This window comes from Cervus canadensis, chromosome 2 (assembly GCF_019320065.1).
Source record: "Cervus canadensis isolate Bull #8, Minnesota chromosome 2, ASM1932006v1, whole genome shotgun sequence".
NCBI lineage: Eukaryota > Metazoa > Chordata > Mammalia > Artiodactyla > Cervidae > Cervus > Cervus canadensis.
In genome coordinates this window covers 83,885,285-83,903,899 of record NC_057387.1, presented here as the reverse complement: position 1 = coordinate 83,903,899, position 18,615 = coordinate 83,885,285, and the positions used below count along the sequence as shown (strand labels likewise).

General features: G+C 44.0%; 1 protein-coding gene across 10 annotated transcripts in view; it reads right to left on the bottom strand.

Moving 5' to 3' along the window:
- The window catches only part of FGGY (FGGY carbohydrate kinase domain containing), a 483,924-nt gene that overhangs the window by 454,103 nt on the left and 11,206 nt on the right, over window positions 1-18,615 (bottom strand). For 6 of the 10 annotated variants that reach the window (XM_043461160.1, XM_043461165.1, XM_043461168.1 and 3 more), the window contains exons 1-2: window positions 9,841-9,973; window positions 2,250-2,461 (exon numbers count right to left, since the gene is read on the bottom strand). In XM_043461160.1, coding sequence (XP_043317095.1) covers window positions 2,250-2,447 — 198 coding nt within the window. In that variant the 5' untranslated portion in view covers window positions 2,448-2,461; window positions 9,841-9,973. Of the gene's footprint in view, window positions 1-2,249; window positions 2,462-8,806; window positions 9,039-9,840; window positions 9,974-18,615 lie in introns of those variants that run through there. The other 4 variants (XM_043461161.1, XM_043461164.1, XM_043461163.1 and 1 more) reach the window with 2 other exon arrangements.

Here is an 18,615-nt window from a genome sequence, read left to right as displayed (position 1 = left end):
TAGTTGCCATCATCATTATTATTATTGCTATCATTACTATTAATTATTATTATTATTGCTATTATTACTAATAATAGTGGTAACTATTATTACCGTTGCTGCTGCTGTTCTTGTTGTTTTTATTAATTTCACTAGGGGAAAACCATCTCAGGCAATGTGAGCAACTTAGAGAAAAGGAAACAATACAACAGCTCTCAAGCTCTTGAGCTCCTTAAGTTTTTGAGAACAAGACAGGTCAGGATGTATTTTATGTCACCCTTTGCCCCAGATCATTGCTTCTCAAAATCTTACATAGAAAGAACCCTAATCAGAAAAGGAGTGAATATTCCCCATGAGGTACCTCCCTTACTGACTTTGACTTTTCAACATTCTATCTTAGAAATTCATTCTTCTCCATAATCTACTCATTTTTGTGATTGTCATCAGTGCAATCGCCATAGGAATCACAGTGCTTACTCATTTCCAGGCACTGTTATGACATTTTGTATGCGTTAACTCATTTAATCCTCACAGCGACCCAAAGCAGAAAGGTACGGTCATCATTCCCATTTTACAGATGACGAAACTCAAGCAAGAAACCAAAAGCAATTTTTTCAAGATGACAAGCTAATAAACGCTGGAACTGGGATGTCAATCCAGGCAGCCCAGCTCTAGAATGTGTGCTGTCTGGTGTGTTCTTCTCTAATATAAACATGCTTCCCTCCTTCAACCTCACACAGCCATGAGCTATGAGCAGATGCGTCATGCTTATCCCACGGCTTCTAACACATGGCCACGTGGCCGTGCCCCATGAGAGAAGGGCCTGAGACCCAATAGTGTTACCCAGGTTTACTCTAGCACAGCCTCAAGAAGGACAAATGCCCAGAGCACTCACATGGCTGAAGGGGCTCAAAACAGATAATGTGGTGGCTGCCACTGCAAGATGATTAAAAATCCAACATTAAACCAAGCTGTACTTAGAGCAGACCTGTTTTAAAGTAGCTTTTCATCAGGGGATTATATTTTCTTCTTGACAATTTCCTTAATGGCAAGAAAGGCTCTATGTTGGAAGGACAAAGGAGACCCAAGGGCAAAGAGTAGAGGATTCTCACCAAGGCAGGGGGTGGGAGGGGGAGGGGGGGAAGAAAATTAAACAGGCAGAAGCGAAGACGTGCCTCCCTTTTATTCCTATATCATGCTCCAGCGCTGCCCACCCCCAGCCTCCTCTCCCTGCCTTCTTCTCTGGGGGCACTAACAGCAGCCCAGAGCTCATGAAAGTTTAAACAGACTGATCAATACGGACAGAATGGTGAATTGTCCATCTGCAAATTACCAAACCCATCATGAATATTTAAGGAACTAAACTAGGAACAGGGAGAAGACAGAACCCAGGTCTTTATTTTTCCCTCTGGAAAAAAAAAAAAAAAGACAAAAACATCTCTGTCGTTCCTGATTACTAGGATATAAAACCAGTCAAGTGAAACTAAGAGGGAACAATTCTCACCCAGCGTCACTTTTTTCCAAGTCAGCAAGCTGACTGCAAACAAAGGCCACTCAAGAAAAATGCCTACCTGCTCCAACTCAGAGATGCACTGGTCTTGCCCGACTTCCTTCCTTTCTCAGAGCCCACCTTGCCTTTGCATATGCTGCTCCCCCAAACAAAAGAGGCTCCCCTCACTTGTCTACTTGGAAGGCAGGACAGTCCAGTGACTCAGGGTCAGCACTGCAATCAGACTGCTTAGGTTCCAGCCCTGCCTTTCCTCCTTATTAACTGCATGGGTAAGTTATCTAATCTTTTTGTGCCTCTGTTTCTGCCTCAATGAAATGAGGCAGTGTTAATAGCACTGCCTCTATACAGTCATGGCAAGGATTCCCCTCTATGACGCAGGTTAACCTGTCTTACACAGAACTGGGCACAGCTGAAGGCACAGTAGAGGTGAGCTGTGGTCATCAGTGACATCTTCACATCCAGTCACACCCAACCAGATCCTCTGACTGCAGCTCTGAGTCCTCCACCGTCTACCCTGAGCCCCCCTGGGCTGGGCCCATCCTCAGCTCTAGCCAGTCACTTTGTTCCCACACCTCTCATGTCACATCCCTGCTGACTGTTGGTCTCTGCCACAGACCCTGAGCTCCCAAAAGGCAAAGCCAGCGTCTAAAGTTACCCTTACGTTGTCCCTGGCACCAGATGGACACACACGAGACACTCAGCGGAGGGGCGGGGGGAAGGAAGAACATGCAAGGACAGAATGCCAGAGTCAGGGCCATACCTTTGAGACAACGCAGCACGCGGCCCAGATGTCCTCGGACGACTGCTCGTGGTGGTTGAACTGAGGCTCCCACTGATTGATGGGCTGGTCTGCGAAAGCCAAGAGGGTGCCCCTCTGGTCCACAAGGGCTGCTCGGACACTGCCGGTCCCCACGTCCACGCCCACATAGTAGCTCCTGGGTTCATCTCCGCCGGGCATTGCTATCCCTCCACCTGTGGGGTCAAGGACAAAACCACGTGAAGACCAAGCGGGTCTGCAAAGTCGAGCACGGGACATCTTGAAAGTGGAAATGAAGGGGCACAGCTGACGAACTGGATGATTATTCATTAATCCAAGAAAGATGTTCACTGCTGCCGGTGTGCAAGCAGGCACTGAGGGAGGTGGTAGGTGAACAGGCAGGCGTGGCCTCAGACATGGAGGTTCTGTTCTCCGCAGGGAGTCAGATGATGAGCATTACAAGCTTCACCATTATTCAAGCAAAGTCATGATATCGGATGAAAGTGCAATGAGGATAAATAAAGGGTTGTAGAACTAAGAATCTGGAAGCAACAGATATGCATTTTTTCCTCACTGAATTTGAATCAAAAGGACAATGGCCATGGTGCTAAAAAGGAACTCACCTACCCGATCAGCCATTCATTCAACTATCATGTGCCAATAAGCACTTTAAACAGTACATGAGTGAGTGAGTGAAGTCATGTCTTTGTGACCCCGTGGACTATAGTCTACCAGGCTCCTCCATCCATGGGATTTCCCAGGCAAGAGTACTGGAGTGGGTTGCCATTTCCTTCTCCAGGGGATCTTCCCAACCCAGGGATTGAACCTGGGTCTCCCGCATTGTAGGCAGATGCTTTACCGTCTGAACCACCAGGGCAGTCATAGAGGCCCTCTACTCACTGTGACACTACAAGGTGAGACTATTTTTATTCCAATTTTATTAAGGTATAATTGACATACAGAACTGTTTAACTTCAAGGTACACAGCATAATGATATGGCTTACATACCTTAAGAAATGATTATCACAGTACATCTAGTAAATATCTATCATTTCATACAGATTGATGGAGAAGGCAACGGCAACCCACTCCAGAACTCTTGCCTGGAAAATCCCATGGATGGAGGAGCCTGGTATGCTGCAGTCCATGGGGTCACTGAGTCAGACATGACTGAGCAACTTCACTTTCACTTTTTACTTTCATGCATTGGAGAAGGAAATGGCAACCCACTCCAGTGTTCTTGCCTGGAGAATCCCAGGGACGGCGGAGCCTGGTGGGCTGCCATCTATGGGGTCGCACAGAGTCAGACACGACTGACGCGACTTAGCAGCAGCCGCAGCATACAGATTGAAAAGAAAAGAAAAAGAAAAACATTTGTGTCATGAGGTCTCATAGGATCTACTCTCTTAACAACTTTCATATACAAATACAGCAGTGTTAATTACATTTATCACATTGTACATTATATTCCTAGTATTCATTTATCTTATAACTGGAAGTTTGTACCTTTTGGCTGCTTTCATCCAATTCCCCCCTCACCCTGAAGGTGAGTGTCTATTTTATAGGTGATTAAGATGAGACTCCAAGGAATATGTAAATTTTCTCTTAACGCTAGGTCCACACACTTATGAACAGTAAACGCAAGTTGCTAAAATCATGCACATTATAGTGATGGGCAAAAAGGTTTCGGAAATTAAGAGATGAGGCAGCACAACTGAAGAGCAGCCCAAACCCACAATCCCGCATCTGTATGTTCTCTTTTTCTTCTTAACAGCTCACAGCACAGATTTGGAGAAGAGGCAAATATACTGCAGCCGTGTTGTGAAGTGACTGGGACTGGGAAGGAGCCTCGAGGGAGACAGGATCAGGAATTTGTTAGACAATCTGTTTTCTTTACAGACCCCTTGCAAGTTACAAGGAAACCTGACCAGCAAACACTCAAGGAATTCCTTGGCCTTCACTGCCGCTCTGGGTCCCTTTGCTCAGATCAGCCCCCACGATGCAGACATCTCACAGAGAACTTCATTTTCCAGACTGGCGTTTTAAATAAGAACAAGCCCCCAGGACATTTATGCTGGAGAACATGCTACAGCCCCCGAGGTGAGCTCAGGGTGGCCTCAGTGCCCAGGGTCTAATTTCAACCACAGCAGCGTTCTGTACCTTTTCACTTCAAAGAGGTAATGTTTCCTCGGCAAGGTCGTACTTGGGGATTCTAAAATGAAGTCAGCCAGCAGATGTTCCGTTAAGGTTTCCTGTTAAAAATGGCTTTGTTAAACATGATGGCTTCTGTCTAGCTCACAGTGATCCCCCAACGGCACGTGGTCCCTATGGTTCACGGGCAGCTGGAGAGGCGAAGGTAGAAGCTGGAGTAAGAACAAGTGCTACCCTCCTCTGAGCTTCCGAGACCAACTCCCAGGCTCCAGCCTAACTGCTTTCTCATCTCCTCACCCACATGATCAGTGGCACCAGTTTTCAAACCATGCATTCCTTCAAACATCCAACAGGGATATTTTTTCTTCAAGCCATTACTCGAAGGAAACTGAAATAGATCAAAGCACAGCAGCGCTGTGTCAAGCAAAGATCATCCTTGCCTGGCCCTCGACCCTCCCCCAACAGTGGCTCTGCTGAGTTCTTCCTAAGGATTGAAAACCATTGGCTGAGGCCCTCAGCACAGTATCCCAGGCTCTCCAGGAACTGCTCTCTGCCTCCTATCCAGCTACATCTACTACAGTCCTGCTCTTTCTCACATCAGGCTTCAGACACATTGAACCCTCACAGGTTCCCAGGTGCACCGTACCACTACAGGACTGTCTCCACTTCATACTTCTCTTTCCTTCCACCGTCCTTTCTCTCTTGTGTGCCTCAGTTCAGTTCAGTTCCTCAGTCATGTCCAACTCTTTGAGACTCCATGGACTGTAGCACGCCAGGCCTCCCTGTCCATCACCAACTCACGGAGTTTACTCAAACTCATGTCGATGGAGTCAGTGATGCCATCCAACCATCTCATCTTCTGTCGTCCCCTTCTCCTCCTGCCCTCAATATTTCCCATAATCAGGGTCTTTTCCAATGAGTCAATTCTTTGCATCAGGTGGCCAAAGTACTGGAGTTTCAGCTTCAGCATCAGTCCTTCCAATGAATATTCAGGACTGATTTCCTCTAGGATGGACTGGTTGGATCCCCTTGCAGTCCAAGGGACTCTCAAGAGTATTCTCCAACACCACAGTTCAAAAGCATCCATTCTTTGGCACTCAGCTTTCTTTATAGTCCAACTCTCACATCCATATATGACTACTAGAAAAACCATAGCTTTGACTAGAAGGACCATTGTTGGCAAAGTAATGTCTCTGCTTTTTAATATGCTGTATACTGACTTTAATGCTAAGATCTTGCTCAACCAACACTTTTTTTTTTTTTAAATATGTTTGGCTGCTCTGGGTCTTAGCTGTGGCACATAGGATCTTTGCTGCCGTGTGCGGGATCTTGACTGAGGCACGTGGGATATAGTTTCCAGACCAGGGATCGGACATGGGCTCCTTCCCCTGGAAGTACAGAGTTTTAATCACTGCACCACCAGAGAATCCCAGCCATTACTTCTTGCCTCTCTCCATGCCCCAGTGCCACCAGAGTACTGTGTCCCTTCTTTCTTTTAAACTTTTTAAAAATCACTCTGACCAAATTTTTCCTTCTGTGTTCACCTCCCTCACTGGCCTGAACCTGAAGAAAGGAACTGATTGATTTCTATACTCTCAGCTCCTACAGTGCCTGTATTCCCAGACCAGTACACTGTCTGGTACATAATAGTTCTCACTAAGTGCTTATGGAATGAACACCTAAATCAGTGAATCAACAAAAAAAATAAGGATGAACAGGTTCATGCTTTAATACTTCAGATTCCTAGGTTTGTATTCATCTGCACAAGTGTTTTGCCTTGGTTCTCATATCTGTATGCTTCATTCATTCAATTAATAAATATTTACTGGACGCTTACAACCACATTTTATTAATTCTGAGATACTCATTTCTTTTCACATTTAGCTTCTCTGAAATCAGTGACTCTTAAAAACCAATGGCATCTTATAAGTAATCAGGAACATCTTTCTTAGTGATGGATGAAATGATGAGGCATGTTGTAATCAGTGACTGATATTAGAAGAAATGCAGATTGTGCCAGGCACCGGACACCCTGCTAGAAACTGAGGATACATTGAAGGCAAAATAGGGCAGAGCCGTGGCCATTATCTTCCCAGATTTCTTTATCTGCAGAGGAGGAAGCCTGACCAGGCCAGCCACCCCACCGCCCCCAAATGACCATGCGCCTCCACTTGCTGAACTCAGGACTCCCTCTCTTGGTGTCCCGCTGTCACCACCTAGAAGGACCCAAGGATGCTGCTCTCCAACACTGATCCTGGCAAGTCAACAACTCTGTCCTTGACTAGAGCTCTTCAAAAGTATTCTAAACACTGCAGGGAGAAACAAGGGGAAAAAATAGGAAATGAAGAGTCTCTGCAAACATTCTGGCTTACACAGACCTGGCCAGCCACCCAAGCTTCTCTCTACTCCTACCAAAGCCACTGACAAAAGAGGCCCCCAGGGGTCTGGCCCAGCTCCTCAGGCCTGGTTCCCTCACTTGTGACTGTCCTCTTCTGCATGGAATATCTCATCTCACCACCCACTACCCAGACATCCTGATTTATTCCCACTGAAATCCAAAGAGGCAGATTTCCACTCTGTAGCTGACTCAGGGCTTACCCTGGCTCTGGGTTTGGGACCTATTTCTTGGCTAAAGAGGAAAGAGCCCATCCTTCCGGAGAACCTTCCCCCACCACTCTGACTTGTATGGAGAGTGGAGCTTTGCCATTAGAGAGTTAACTCCAGGGCTGCCTGGACCACAGTGGCACCCCCAGTGCCAGCCCAGTGTCTGGCACATAGCACAAACTCATCAAGTCCCTGAGACTCAGAGCAAACTCTTAAAACCTACCTTTAGGGAAATAATAAAAGGTAAAACTTTACTGTATATCTGATGCTTTACTGAGCAGCTTGCTTACATTTTTAAATCCACTTTTTGTCCTGGTATCAACCCTTGAAGAGAATTACTAGGACTGTTCCCATTTTACTGATGAGGAAAAACAAGTCCTAGACTAGTCAAGTAACTTGCTCCCGTATGTCATATAAATAGCAAGTGACAGAGGTGAGAGCCGTCTCATCCGTCTGGCTGCCAAATCCCTAACCGTTCTCAGAATGCCATGCTAACAGGTTCATGCATGCTAAGCTGCTTCAGTCATGTCTGACTCTTTGCGACCCCATGGACTGCAGCCCATCAGGCTCCCCTGTCCATATGGACTCTCCAGGCAAGAATACTAGAGTGGGTTGCCATGCCCTCCTCCAGATCTTCCCAACTCCGGGATCAAACCCACCTCTCTTATGTCTCCTGCATTGGCAGGCGGGTTCTTTACCACTAGTACCACCTAGCAAGCCCCATGCTGCACGATACCCTCCACTTAGTTAATGTATGTTTGCCAAGGCCTCTGCCTACTCTGTACGTTGCTGTTGTTTAGGTGCTAAGTTGTATCCGACTCTTTTGTGACCCTGGGAAATGTAGCCCACCAGGCTCCTCTGTTCATGACAAGAATGCTGGAGTGGATTTCCTTCTTCAGGGGATCTTCCTGACTTAGGGCTCAAAGCCGTGTGCCTACTCTGTCTACAACTGGCTTACTCAGAACTCAGGCTGCCCACCTTTAGAGACTGTCCCTTCCCCAATACCAGGTGGCCTCTCTCTGATAAAACTATCCATTTCTAGACTGTATGACTGAGACATCAGTCCAAAAGAGAGTCAAACCCACAGGAACAAGGGCATCATACCTTCTCTGCATTGTTCACACACACACCCCAGTTCATGTTTTTGTAAGAAATAGATCCTAATTAAATATTTCAGGTTCACTACGTTTCCTATTACTATAGTTTTAAGTGATCTCTTTATGATTGTTTCCACACCTGGATCTTGAAAAGTTCAAGCTCTAGGGCAGCTTCCCTGAAACTTGACCCTGTGAGTTATAAAAACTCTGCCAGAGGATTTTCTGCACTCAGATTCCTCGTCTCCCCTCTGTGCCCTTTGTTCCTGGGTCATAAGTACTCTCTGATGTGTCCTAGATTCCAAACTATATTCCAGTTTCTCTTGGCCTCAGAGAATAAAGTAACTGCAAAATGGAAAACATTATTCCCTTTTAAAATTTGTTCTTTAAAAAAAAAAAAAAAAAAGGATTAGGATCCTCCCGCATGCTTGGCACTTTCACACATTTGTTCATCTCTTCCAACTGAAACGCATTCAAGCTGGGAAACTTACCACCATTTTATACCTTGTTGGGAAAGGAAAATTTGCCCCAAGTCACACAAAGAGTAAACAGCAGCAGCATCTGCATTTGAACCCTGGCCTCTTAAGGCAACTTTAGGGCTCTTTCCAGACGCCAGCCTAAAAGTGAAAACCAAATCCTTCAACAACAGTATCAACAACAAAAGCAGCAACAACTGGCATTTGTTAAGCTCTGCTCTGCAAATCACCCACCTGATTTTGTGATTTCACTTGTAACAATCCCGTGAGGTTGCCACTACGAGTTCATTTTCCAGTTAAGGAGACTGAGGTTCTCAGCAATAAAGCAATTTCAGATCACAGAGCACACCCCCAGAGGAGCTGGTTTTGTCCAGGTCACAATGGTGTGGCTTTAAAGCCCAAGAGATGAATGCTGAGAGTCAGAAAGTTGATCCCACTTCATTCATTTGAAGCAGAGATAAATTCTCTAAAAAGAAAAACAACTAATAAGGAATATGGGGTATCCGACTCTTTGCGACCTCATGGACTGTAGCCCACCAGGCTGCTTTGTCCATGGGGATAATCCAGGCAAGAATACTGAAGTGGGTTGCCATGCCCTCCTCCAGGGGATGTTCCCAACCCAGGTATCGAACCCAGGTCTTCTGCATTGCAGGCAAATTCTTTACCATCTGAGCCACCAGGGAAGCTCATAAAAAAAGAAACACAACTAATAGGGAATATGGGGTGGCTGGTCAGACAAGAGAATTAAGAGCACAGGCTGTGGAGGCCAAGAGAAAGAAAAGCTACAGGGAGAAATTCAAGCTGGCTGCACACATGTCCCAGGCCTTACCTAACTCGTCAGTCTACAAGAGGCTCCAAAGGGCAGAACAGCTTCCCAGCCAATTGCCAGCACGGACTGAACTGGTTTTTAGCCTCTGTTCATGATCAAAAGACTGCTCTTATGATAAATATTTATATGGTGCGTTAAATAATAGCCTGTACAAATATTATTAGAAATGTGCCACAGGAAACCACAGGCTTCACAGCTGATTCCTCAACAAACGTGAAAGCTGCTCAAAGGCAGTGTGAGAAAAGGAGACAGAGACAGGGACATGGGAGGCTGTTCTCTGCATTACTGTCCCAAAAATTCTCAAAAGGGGTCATGCTACACATAACCGTGCTGAAAACCACTCTGTGGGACTGTTCTCTTATATTCGCTTCCTTCTTTCCCCCGAAAGAGCAGAACACTGTTCCCTAAGCCTGCAACCCTCCAGAGCGGATAAGCTTACCTGCAGTCCTACTTCTTAGCGGGCCACTCCTTCAGGATAAATTTGAGGACAGTGTCTACAGATCTAGCGTCCCAGGGACCTGGGAGTGAGCTCAATATCCTCTCTTGACTTTGATCTTTGGTCTTGGCTGTGAGTTCAGGTACACGAGTCACACACAATTTTTTTTTTGTTTTTAGTTATAATACAATCAGGGATTGGGAGATTTGGGGAAAAAAAGATAAGCAATGAGTACGCTGCTCCACTTTAGTCTCCTTAACAGAAAGAATTAAATACCACTTTAAGCAATTCTCCCATGCTCTAAAATGGAAAGAAAATTTGGCATGGGAAGGAAAGAGCTAACCTGGCAATAATACCTGGTTCTCCATCGGCTTTATCAAAAATATACATGGGAGAACAAGTACAGCTTCTTGACAGGTACTTCTTCTATTAAAGTGAAAGGTTGTCTCCTGCAGTTCCAATCACGCTGTATTCTTTGAACGATTAACTAAGATTGTATAATCAGAGTGCCCAGCACAGTGCCTGGTATTAATATATGGTTTATGCTCAGTAACAGCTTCCCTAGTGGCTCAGATGGTAAAGAATCTGCTACAATACGGGAGACTCAGCTTCGATCTCCGGGTTGGGAAGATCCCCTGGAGAAGGGAATGGCCACCCACTCCAGTATTCTTGCCTGGAGAATTCCATGGACAGAGGAGCTTGGCAGGCTACAGTCATAGGGTCACAAAGAGTCAGACACGACTGAGCAGCTAACACACACACACTCTCTCAGTAAACAGCAGCAATTATTAGCACTATTAAGACACGCCAACCTTCTCTCTCATGACCAAATCACCCCTGAAAACCTGCAATCCTTTAATATGCATGATCTACACCTAGGTATTCACACCATGTCTAACAGCTCAAATTCCAGGAAACAAATGTTAAGTGCTTTCTCTGGGTCAGGACACTAGGAATAGGAAGCTGAAAAATACATCATTTCTGATTTTAAAGAGTTGACAATTTAGTGTAAGAATATTATTTTTGGAAGTCAAACAGTGATGCCTCAAGTTGTGCCTAGTTTATGCACTTGAAACGCAACTAACGCGCCTGCTAATATTGCACGTGGCAGTAAGGGGGCTCCATTTGCCAGTGGAATCTCAGCTACACTCTTGAAACCAAGTGTCTTGTTCCAGCTCCACCTTCCTTGGCAGAATACGGAGATGCAAGCTGATAAAAGAAGTACCAGTTTACTGTTTTCATCACTCTTTCAAGCACAAGATCAGAAGCCCAGTATTTTTCAAGACGTTGAGGATTTTCATGCTTTGGACTGAGCCCATCTTTTAAAGACAAATCTGAGGTGACTGGACGAGGGGTGTGGAATTAAATCAAACAGAAGAAAAGCTGACTGTCGTCTTAGATTCAAAGTTGGATTCCAACAGGTAGAAAAGGCAACCTTAACAAAGCCTCGTGCGTGCCTCACAATGTGATGGCCACAGGGATCAACACTGAGGCGGTCCTGGGCAGTGGCCAAAACCCACCACCCTCCAAAAGCCACACAGGCAACGCTCAACAGCTGACACAGAGAAAATACAAAACCCAGCCATGCTGAGGCCAAATGCATGGTATAGGTCCTAACGAAATCATGGGTGGAAAATCTGACGTGTCAAATGATATCTCCAAACTCCCAAAACAAACATCGCCCAAGAGCAAATTAAACTCTGGATCTCCCATGTCCTCTTCTATAAAACCTCGCTTACACTCCCTTCTTTTCAATCCTTGTGATCCAATAAAGCAGCTCCTTACTTGTTAAAATGCCTTTCAAGCCCTTTAAAATGCCCTACCAAGCTATTCTCTCTGCAGAGAAGCAGAGAGGGGGAACCCACATTTATGACACCCACCCTTTCCCAACTTATGGAGGAAGACACTGAAATGCCGAGAGGAACAAAATCCAGGGGATGGTCACAAAGCTGGAAGATGAAGGAGGCTGTATTCAGATTGAGGTTTGTCTAGGCCAGAACAGGACTCTTATCCATCCCTGAAATGACTTGACTTTTCCCACCTCCCAACCAAGTTGCTTTCATCCTTAGCATACTCAAACCACAATTCCAAGTCAGTTCATCCTGTGAGAACTTCTCAGACACTCAACCATCAGAAACGCCCCTCCATGCTCTGATTAATGACAACCCTATGTCACTATACAGGCTACTATGAGAAGCATAAGATATTGAGAATGTTCTGCCCTCTACTTCCTACTGCCTAGAGGGAAGCATGTTGTGTGTCCTGCAGTAATATGGGAATTCCTGGGCTATGAGGGAGAAGGAAATTATTAATGTATAAAATAGTCTAATACATTCTAAAATAAAAAGCCTCTAAAAATGCTTATTTAACTTATATGCAGAATACATCATGAGAAACGGTGGGCTGGAAGAAGCACAAGCTGGAATCAAGATTGCTGGGAGAAATATCAATAACCTCAGATATGCAGATGACACCACCCTTATGGCAGAAAGTGAAGAGGAACTAAAAAGCCTCTTGATGAAAGTGAAAGAGGAGAGTGAGAAAGTTGGCTTAAAGCTCAACATTCAGAAAACTAAGATCATGCATCTGGTGCCAACACTTCATGGCAAATAGATGGGAAGACAGTGGAAACAGTGTCAGACTTTATTTTGGGGGGCTCCAAAATCACTGCAGATGGTGACTGCAGCCATGAAATTAAAAGACGCTTGCTCCTTGGAAGGAAAGTTATGACCAACCTAGACAGCATATTAAAAAGCAGAGACATTACTTTGCCAACAAAGGTCCACCTAGTCAAGACTATGGTTTTTCCAGTGGTCATGTATGGATGTGAGAGTTGGACTGTGAAGAAAGCTGAGAGCCGAAAAATTGATGCTTTTGAACTGTGGTGTTGGAGAAGACTCTTGAGAGTCCCTTGGACTGCAGGGAGATCAAACCAGTCCATCCTGAAGGAGATAGGTCCTGGGTGTTCATTGGAAGGACTGATGCTGAAGCTGAAACTCCAATACTTTGGCCACCTGATGCGAAGAGTTGACTCGTTGGAAAAGACCCTGATGCTGGGAGGGATTGGGGGCAGGAGAAGGGGACGACAGAGGATGAGATGGCTGGATGGCATCACCGACTCGATGGGCATGAGTTTGAGTGAACTCCGGGGGTTTGTGATGGACAGGGAGGCCTGGCGTGCTGCGATTCATGAGGTCACAAAGAGTCAGCCACGACTGAGTGACTGAACTAACTAACTAACTAAAAACTCTCCATCCCTGGAGAGTTCTAGAAGCACTGTCAGCAAGCCTCTCTTCTGTATGAAGCACTGCACCCCTTCCCAGGGCATTCGTCCTCCTTGACCTGCAGCCCACTTCCACACACAGGCATGGAGGAGAGAAGTATTGGGTACAGCAACAAAATCCAATCCCTGCAACATCTTGCAAAACTCTGCCCTCAAAGACAATGCCCAGCCTGAGGATGGCTGAGGTCTCTGGCCTACTCTTTCGGCTTTTTGTTTCCTTTTTAAAGAAATTCTATTAATTTTTTTCCATTATTTTACTAATATAAACATTTTATATTATTATTAATATATAGTATACACATTATATATTATTATATAGTATATATATTATATATTATTAATATATAGTATTTTATTTTTACTTACTGCTAACAATTACTGACCATTTTTTAATTGAAGGATAACTGCTTTACAATGTTGTATTCATTTTTGCTGTACAACAGCATGAAGCATCTAGAAGTATACATGTTGCCCCCTCCCTCTTGGGCCACCCTACCACCACCCCCCACATCCTATTTATGAAGAAGGGCTAGGTGGCCTCAAGGCCCCACATGAAAGGCCTAAAGAATGAGTTATTAGAAGATTACTGAACAGTGTGCCTTTCCAGAAACAAGCCCTGTTAAAATTAGCATGATCTGCAGTGTAAGCTTCAACACCAGCAATGCTGCTTCTGCCCAAAGTGAAGGCCAAGTTCTTTATCTGGCCCACAAGGAACTCAAAGCTCCTGCTCCTGCCTGAACCACTAACCCCACCTCCCAACCTCATCTCTGATCATAACCCATAATGTGCCAACCTTACAACATAACTAGCAATCCCTCAAATGAAGGTTTGCTGCCTTTGTTCATGTGATGCAAAAAATACAAACTTGTAGTTCATAGAAAAAGGTAGTCAATCCATATACTGACCCTTTAACCTCACAAAAAAATGGAGGGAAATGCAAACCAAAACAACACTGAGATACAATTTTACACCTTAAAAAAATGGGCAGAAAATGAAAATGCTGATAATATCCATTTTGGGCAAGAGCTTGGGCACACAAGCAGTTTCAGATACTTTCAGCAAGAGAATAATTGGTTCATCCTCCTTTAGGACAATTTGGCAATATCTATCTGTTTTTCAAATCTACCCCTTTACCCAAGAGTTGTAACTTCTAAGAATTTACCTTCTAAGAACTGAAGATTGGCTCATCTAAAAGATATATACAAAAATGCACATTTCAGCTTTTTTTTTTTTTAAAGGCAAGGGCACACTCACAAAAACCCTGGAAACAAATTCAATATTCATTACAGTGGCTGCATGCTAAGTCACTTTAGTCTTGTCTGACTCTTTGCAACCTCATGGACTGTAGCCCACCAGGCCCCTCTATCCAAGGGATTCTCCAAGCAAGAATACTGGAGAGGGTTGTCATGCCCTCTTCCAGGGGATCTTCCCAACCCAGGGATCAAATCCACATCTCCTACAGCTCCTGCGCTGCAGCTGGATTCTTTACCGCTGAACCACTAGGGAAGCCCCATTCATTTACAGGGGACTTGCTAAAACTGATACAGAAGCAGTTGTTAAAACCAAGACATAGCTAAAGAAAATTGCTAATTATATGTTATTGAGTAAAAGAGCAAATTCTTAGACACTACAATATGACTGCATTTGTAAGAACTCTGCAAAGAGGAAAGTACATCAGTGGTTCTCAAAATGTGATCTTCAGAGAAGCAGCATCAGCACCACTGTTAGAATTGCAAACTCTCAGGCTCCAGCCCAGATCTACTAATTCAGAAACTCTAGGGAGTATGGTTCACAGCCTGTGCTGATAAAACCCTTCAGACTACCCTGAGTGCTACTAGAGTCTAAGAACCACTAAACTGTATAAGGATCTAACATACAAAACTTCAGGAAGAAGTATGCAAAAGCCTGCTTACTGCAGTGACATCTAGAGAAAGAGGTACAGTGGAAGCATGGAGGGCAATTTTTAACCTCCTCTCTCTGTGCTGTTTGAATTTTCACAATAGGCAGCTACTATTGTAGTAATAAGAAAGATTCTTGTACTGGGTTGAAATCTACTTTATGTGGCTTCCACCCTCTAGTCCACATTTTTATCCCATGGGATCATCCAAACCACCAAATCTCTTTTAAGTGAACTAGTCCTTGGATATGCAGCCCTGTGTGGGTCACAATAAACTGTGGAAAATTCTGAAAGAGATGGGAATACCATATCACCTGACCTGCCTCTTGAGAAACCTGTATGCAGGTCAGGAAGCAACAGTTAGAACTGGACATGGAACAACAGACTGGTTCCAAATAGGAAAGGGAGTATGTCAAGGCTGTGTATTGTCACCCTGCTTATTTAACTTATATGCAGAGTACATCATGAGAAATGCTGGGCTAGATGAAGCACAAACTGGAATCAAGACTGCTGGGAGAAATATCAATAACCTCAGATATGCAGATGACACCACCCTTACGGCAGAAAGTGAAGAACTAAAGAGCCTCTTGATGAAAGTGAAAGAGGAGAGTGAAAAAGTTGGCTTAAAGCTCAACATTAAGAAAAATAAGATCATGGCATCCAGGCCCATCACTTCATGGCAAATAGATGGGGAAACAATGGAAACAGTGACAGATTTCATTTTGTGGGGTTCCAAAATCATTGCAGATGGTGACTGTGGCCATGAAATTAAAAGACGCTTGCTCCTTGGAAGAAAAGCTGTGACTAACCTAGACAGCATATTAAAAAGCAGAGACATTACTTTGCAAACAAAGGTCCATCGAGTCAAAGCTATGGTTTTTCCAGTAGTCATGTATGGATGTGACAGCTGGACCATAAAGCTGAGACCTGAAGAACTGATGCTTTTGAACTGCGGTGTTGGAGAAGACTCCTGACAGTCCTTTGGACTGCAAGGAGATCCAACCAGTTCATCCTAAAGGAAACTAGTCCTGAATATTCATTGGAAGGACTGATGCTGAAGCTGAACTCCAATCCTTTGGCCACCTGATGCGAAGAACTGACTAATCAATTCTTAGGGGAAACTAAGGTTCTGTGCATTTACGTCACTTGTCCAATGTCACAGAGTCAGTAAAAAACAATAGAGGGACTTCAACCCATACTCCTTCCACTATGTCGCATGATGATTTAAAATAGCCACACTCTAATATCAACTTTGGCCACATAATTCTACAATCCCAGAATCTGATAAACTATACTGAGTTTGGTGTATCTAAATCATGCTTGATTTTATCACCTGTCTTCTCAACTTTTATCCCCTATAGGTGTTCAGTAATTGAGTCCTTTCCAAATCTCTTCATCCCATAGCCACTTTAGCAGAATTCAAGATACTCAGCTCTCAGCCTGGTCTGCAACAGATTTCAGCGTAACTGGCCCAAAATCCACATGGCCCAAGGGACAGGCAACACATACATTTAGGCTGAATGATTTTTACTTTATTTTCCCCACTCTTCCTAAACCCAGTCCCCACACAAATCACTGTATATGCACTTGCTATATAAACTCTGCTTCATCATCCATGTTGATAAGGACCTTCTAAATAATTTAAAACGACAGTTATAGGACTTCCAGGGAAAACCACCTCATCGTTTTTCCTTGTGTCAAACCTACTTCTGCCCGAACACACTGTGCCTTTTCTCTTCTTTCCCATCAAGTGGCACCACCAACCACCCTGACATTGTAGCCAGCAATCTAAAAATCATCACTGATTTCCTGTGCAGGTTATTCTCTGTTTACCCACCTCTTCCACACTCAACACTTTCTGCCTACCCTGTGTCCTGGGGATTACAGTCTGACCTCTAAGGCTCTCTAACCCTTTTATCTTCCAGTTGGTTTTGCCCATGGAGAGCCATTAGCAGAAACCTTAAAGGAGGAAGGAAAGTAAAGTCAGGGTTCCCTTCCATTGGAGCTGCCTCGAACTTGCTGCATTTCTTTAAGATAACAGATCCTCTCAAGGCAGCTTTCTCCACAGGATTTCTCCTTCTGAGTTCTCCATCCCTTGCCCACTTAAGTAGAAAGGTTTAACAAATACCACTAATATTAGCTCTAGGCATTCATGCTGCCCTCATCTTTCTAAATAGTTCCTATACTTAAAATTATACAAATCTAAGGGTGTCTTTCCTTCTGATTTATTCCTCCACTGTGCCCTTTCAGGCCTCAAGCAGTAAAAGTGCCTGAATAACTCAAATTCCCTTCCTCAGAAACTCTAGTAGTCTCTTTTAAAATTTTCTTCAAAATTTCTAGGTGAAGACCTCCACTTCTAGCCAAGATGGAGTAAAGGGCACCATATTACCCTCCCACCTTAAATAACTAAAATAATGAATACAGGAAACAAAGGTTCTCAGGATACTGGACATCAGGCAACAAAATACAGTGATGTCAGAGAGATGGGGAGAAAAAGAGGTATCCTGAAATGGTTCAACCTGAATTGCCTGGAACCTGGACACAGGAAAGGAAAATCCACACCAAGGCCTGCAGTTTCCGGCCCTGAGCGTGAGCTAGGAGTCTATGCAGAGCAAGGAGGCTATAATTCCTGGGGCAAAGTAGGAGATAGGAAAGTTGCCCCGGAAGGTGTGCTCGTCAAGTATTCAGGACAGTACCAGTCACTGTACACAGGCGAAGAAACAGTCTGAGCCAGAAGCACTCAAAAGGATTACAGCGAACAATCAGCGGACTTCACACAGGGCCATGAATAGTGGCTATTCACACCAGCCAGTGAGGAAAACCTCATAATTAACAGGGCTTGGGGGAGAATGCACAGACGGGCTTCACCTCAGCAGTGAAGAAGCATTAGTCCTCCTCAACAAAGCTTAAGCAGGACGCAAAAGGATCAAACTGTTTCCAAATAACTTAGACATGCTGCAAAACAAAGATCAAGTATATTTATAGAAATGCAGAAATACCTAGCATTGAACAAAGTAAAACACATAACGTCTGGTATTCAGTCAAAAATTACCAGGCATGCAAAGAAGCAAGAAAATACAACTTAAAATGAGAAAAATCAATGGACTCCAACCCAGAACTGACCTATCTGATAGAATGAGTTGATGCAGATATTAAGCCAGTTATTATACGTGAAAGTCCTATGTTCAAAAAGCTAAAGGAAACAGTGAATTTAAAAGTTCAGACATATAAGGTTTTTAAAAGAATCAAGTTGAAAATATAAAAATGAAAACTAAAATATCTGAGATGAAAAGCTGACTGTATGAGATTAGGTAACACAGAAGATTAGTGACCTTCAAGACATTGTAATAGAAACTATCAAAAATATAACAAAGAGAAAAAAGATTTTTTAAAAATAAACAGAGCATCAGTGAGCTGTGGAAACACTTAAGTGACCTAATATATGTGAAATGGGAATACCTGAAAGAGAGAACAAAGAAGGGATCAGGAGAAATACATTAGACATAATGGTTATAAATTTCCAAATTTGATGAAAACTATAAAACCACATATTCAAGAACACAAATGAACTCCAAGCACAAGAAATATAAAGAAAACT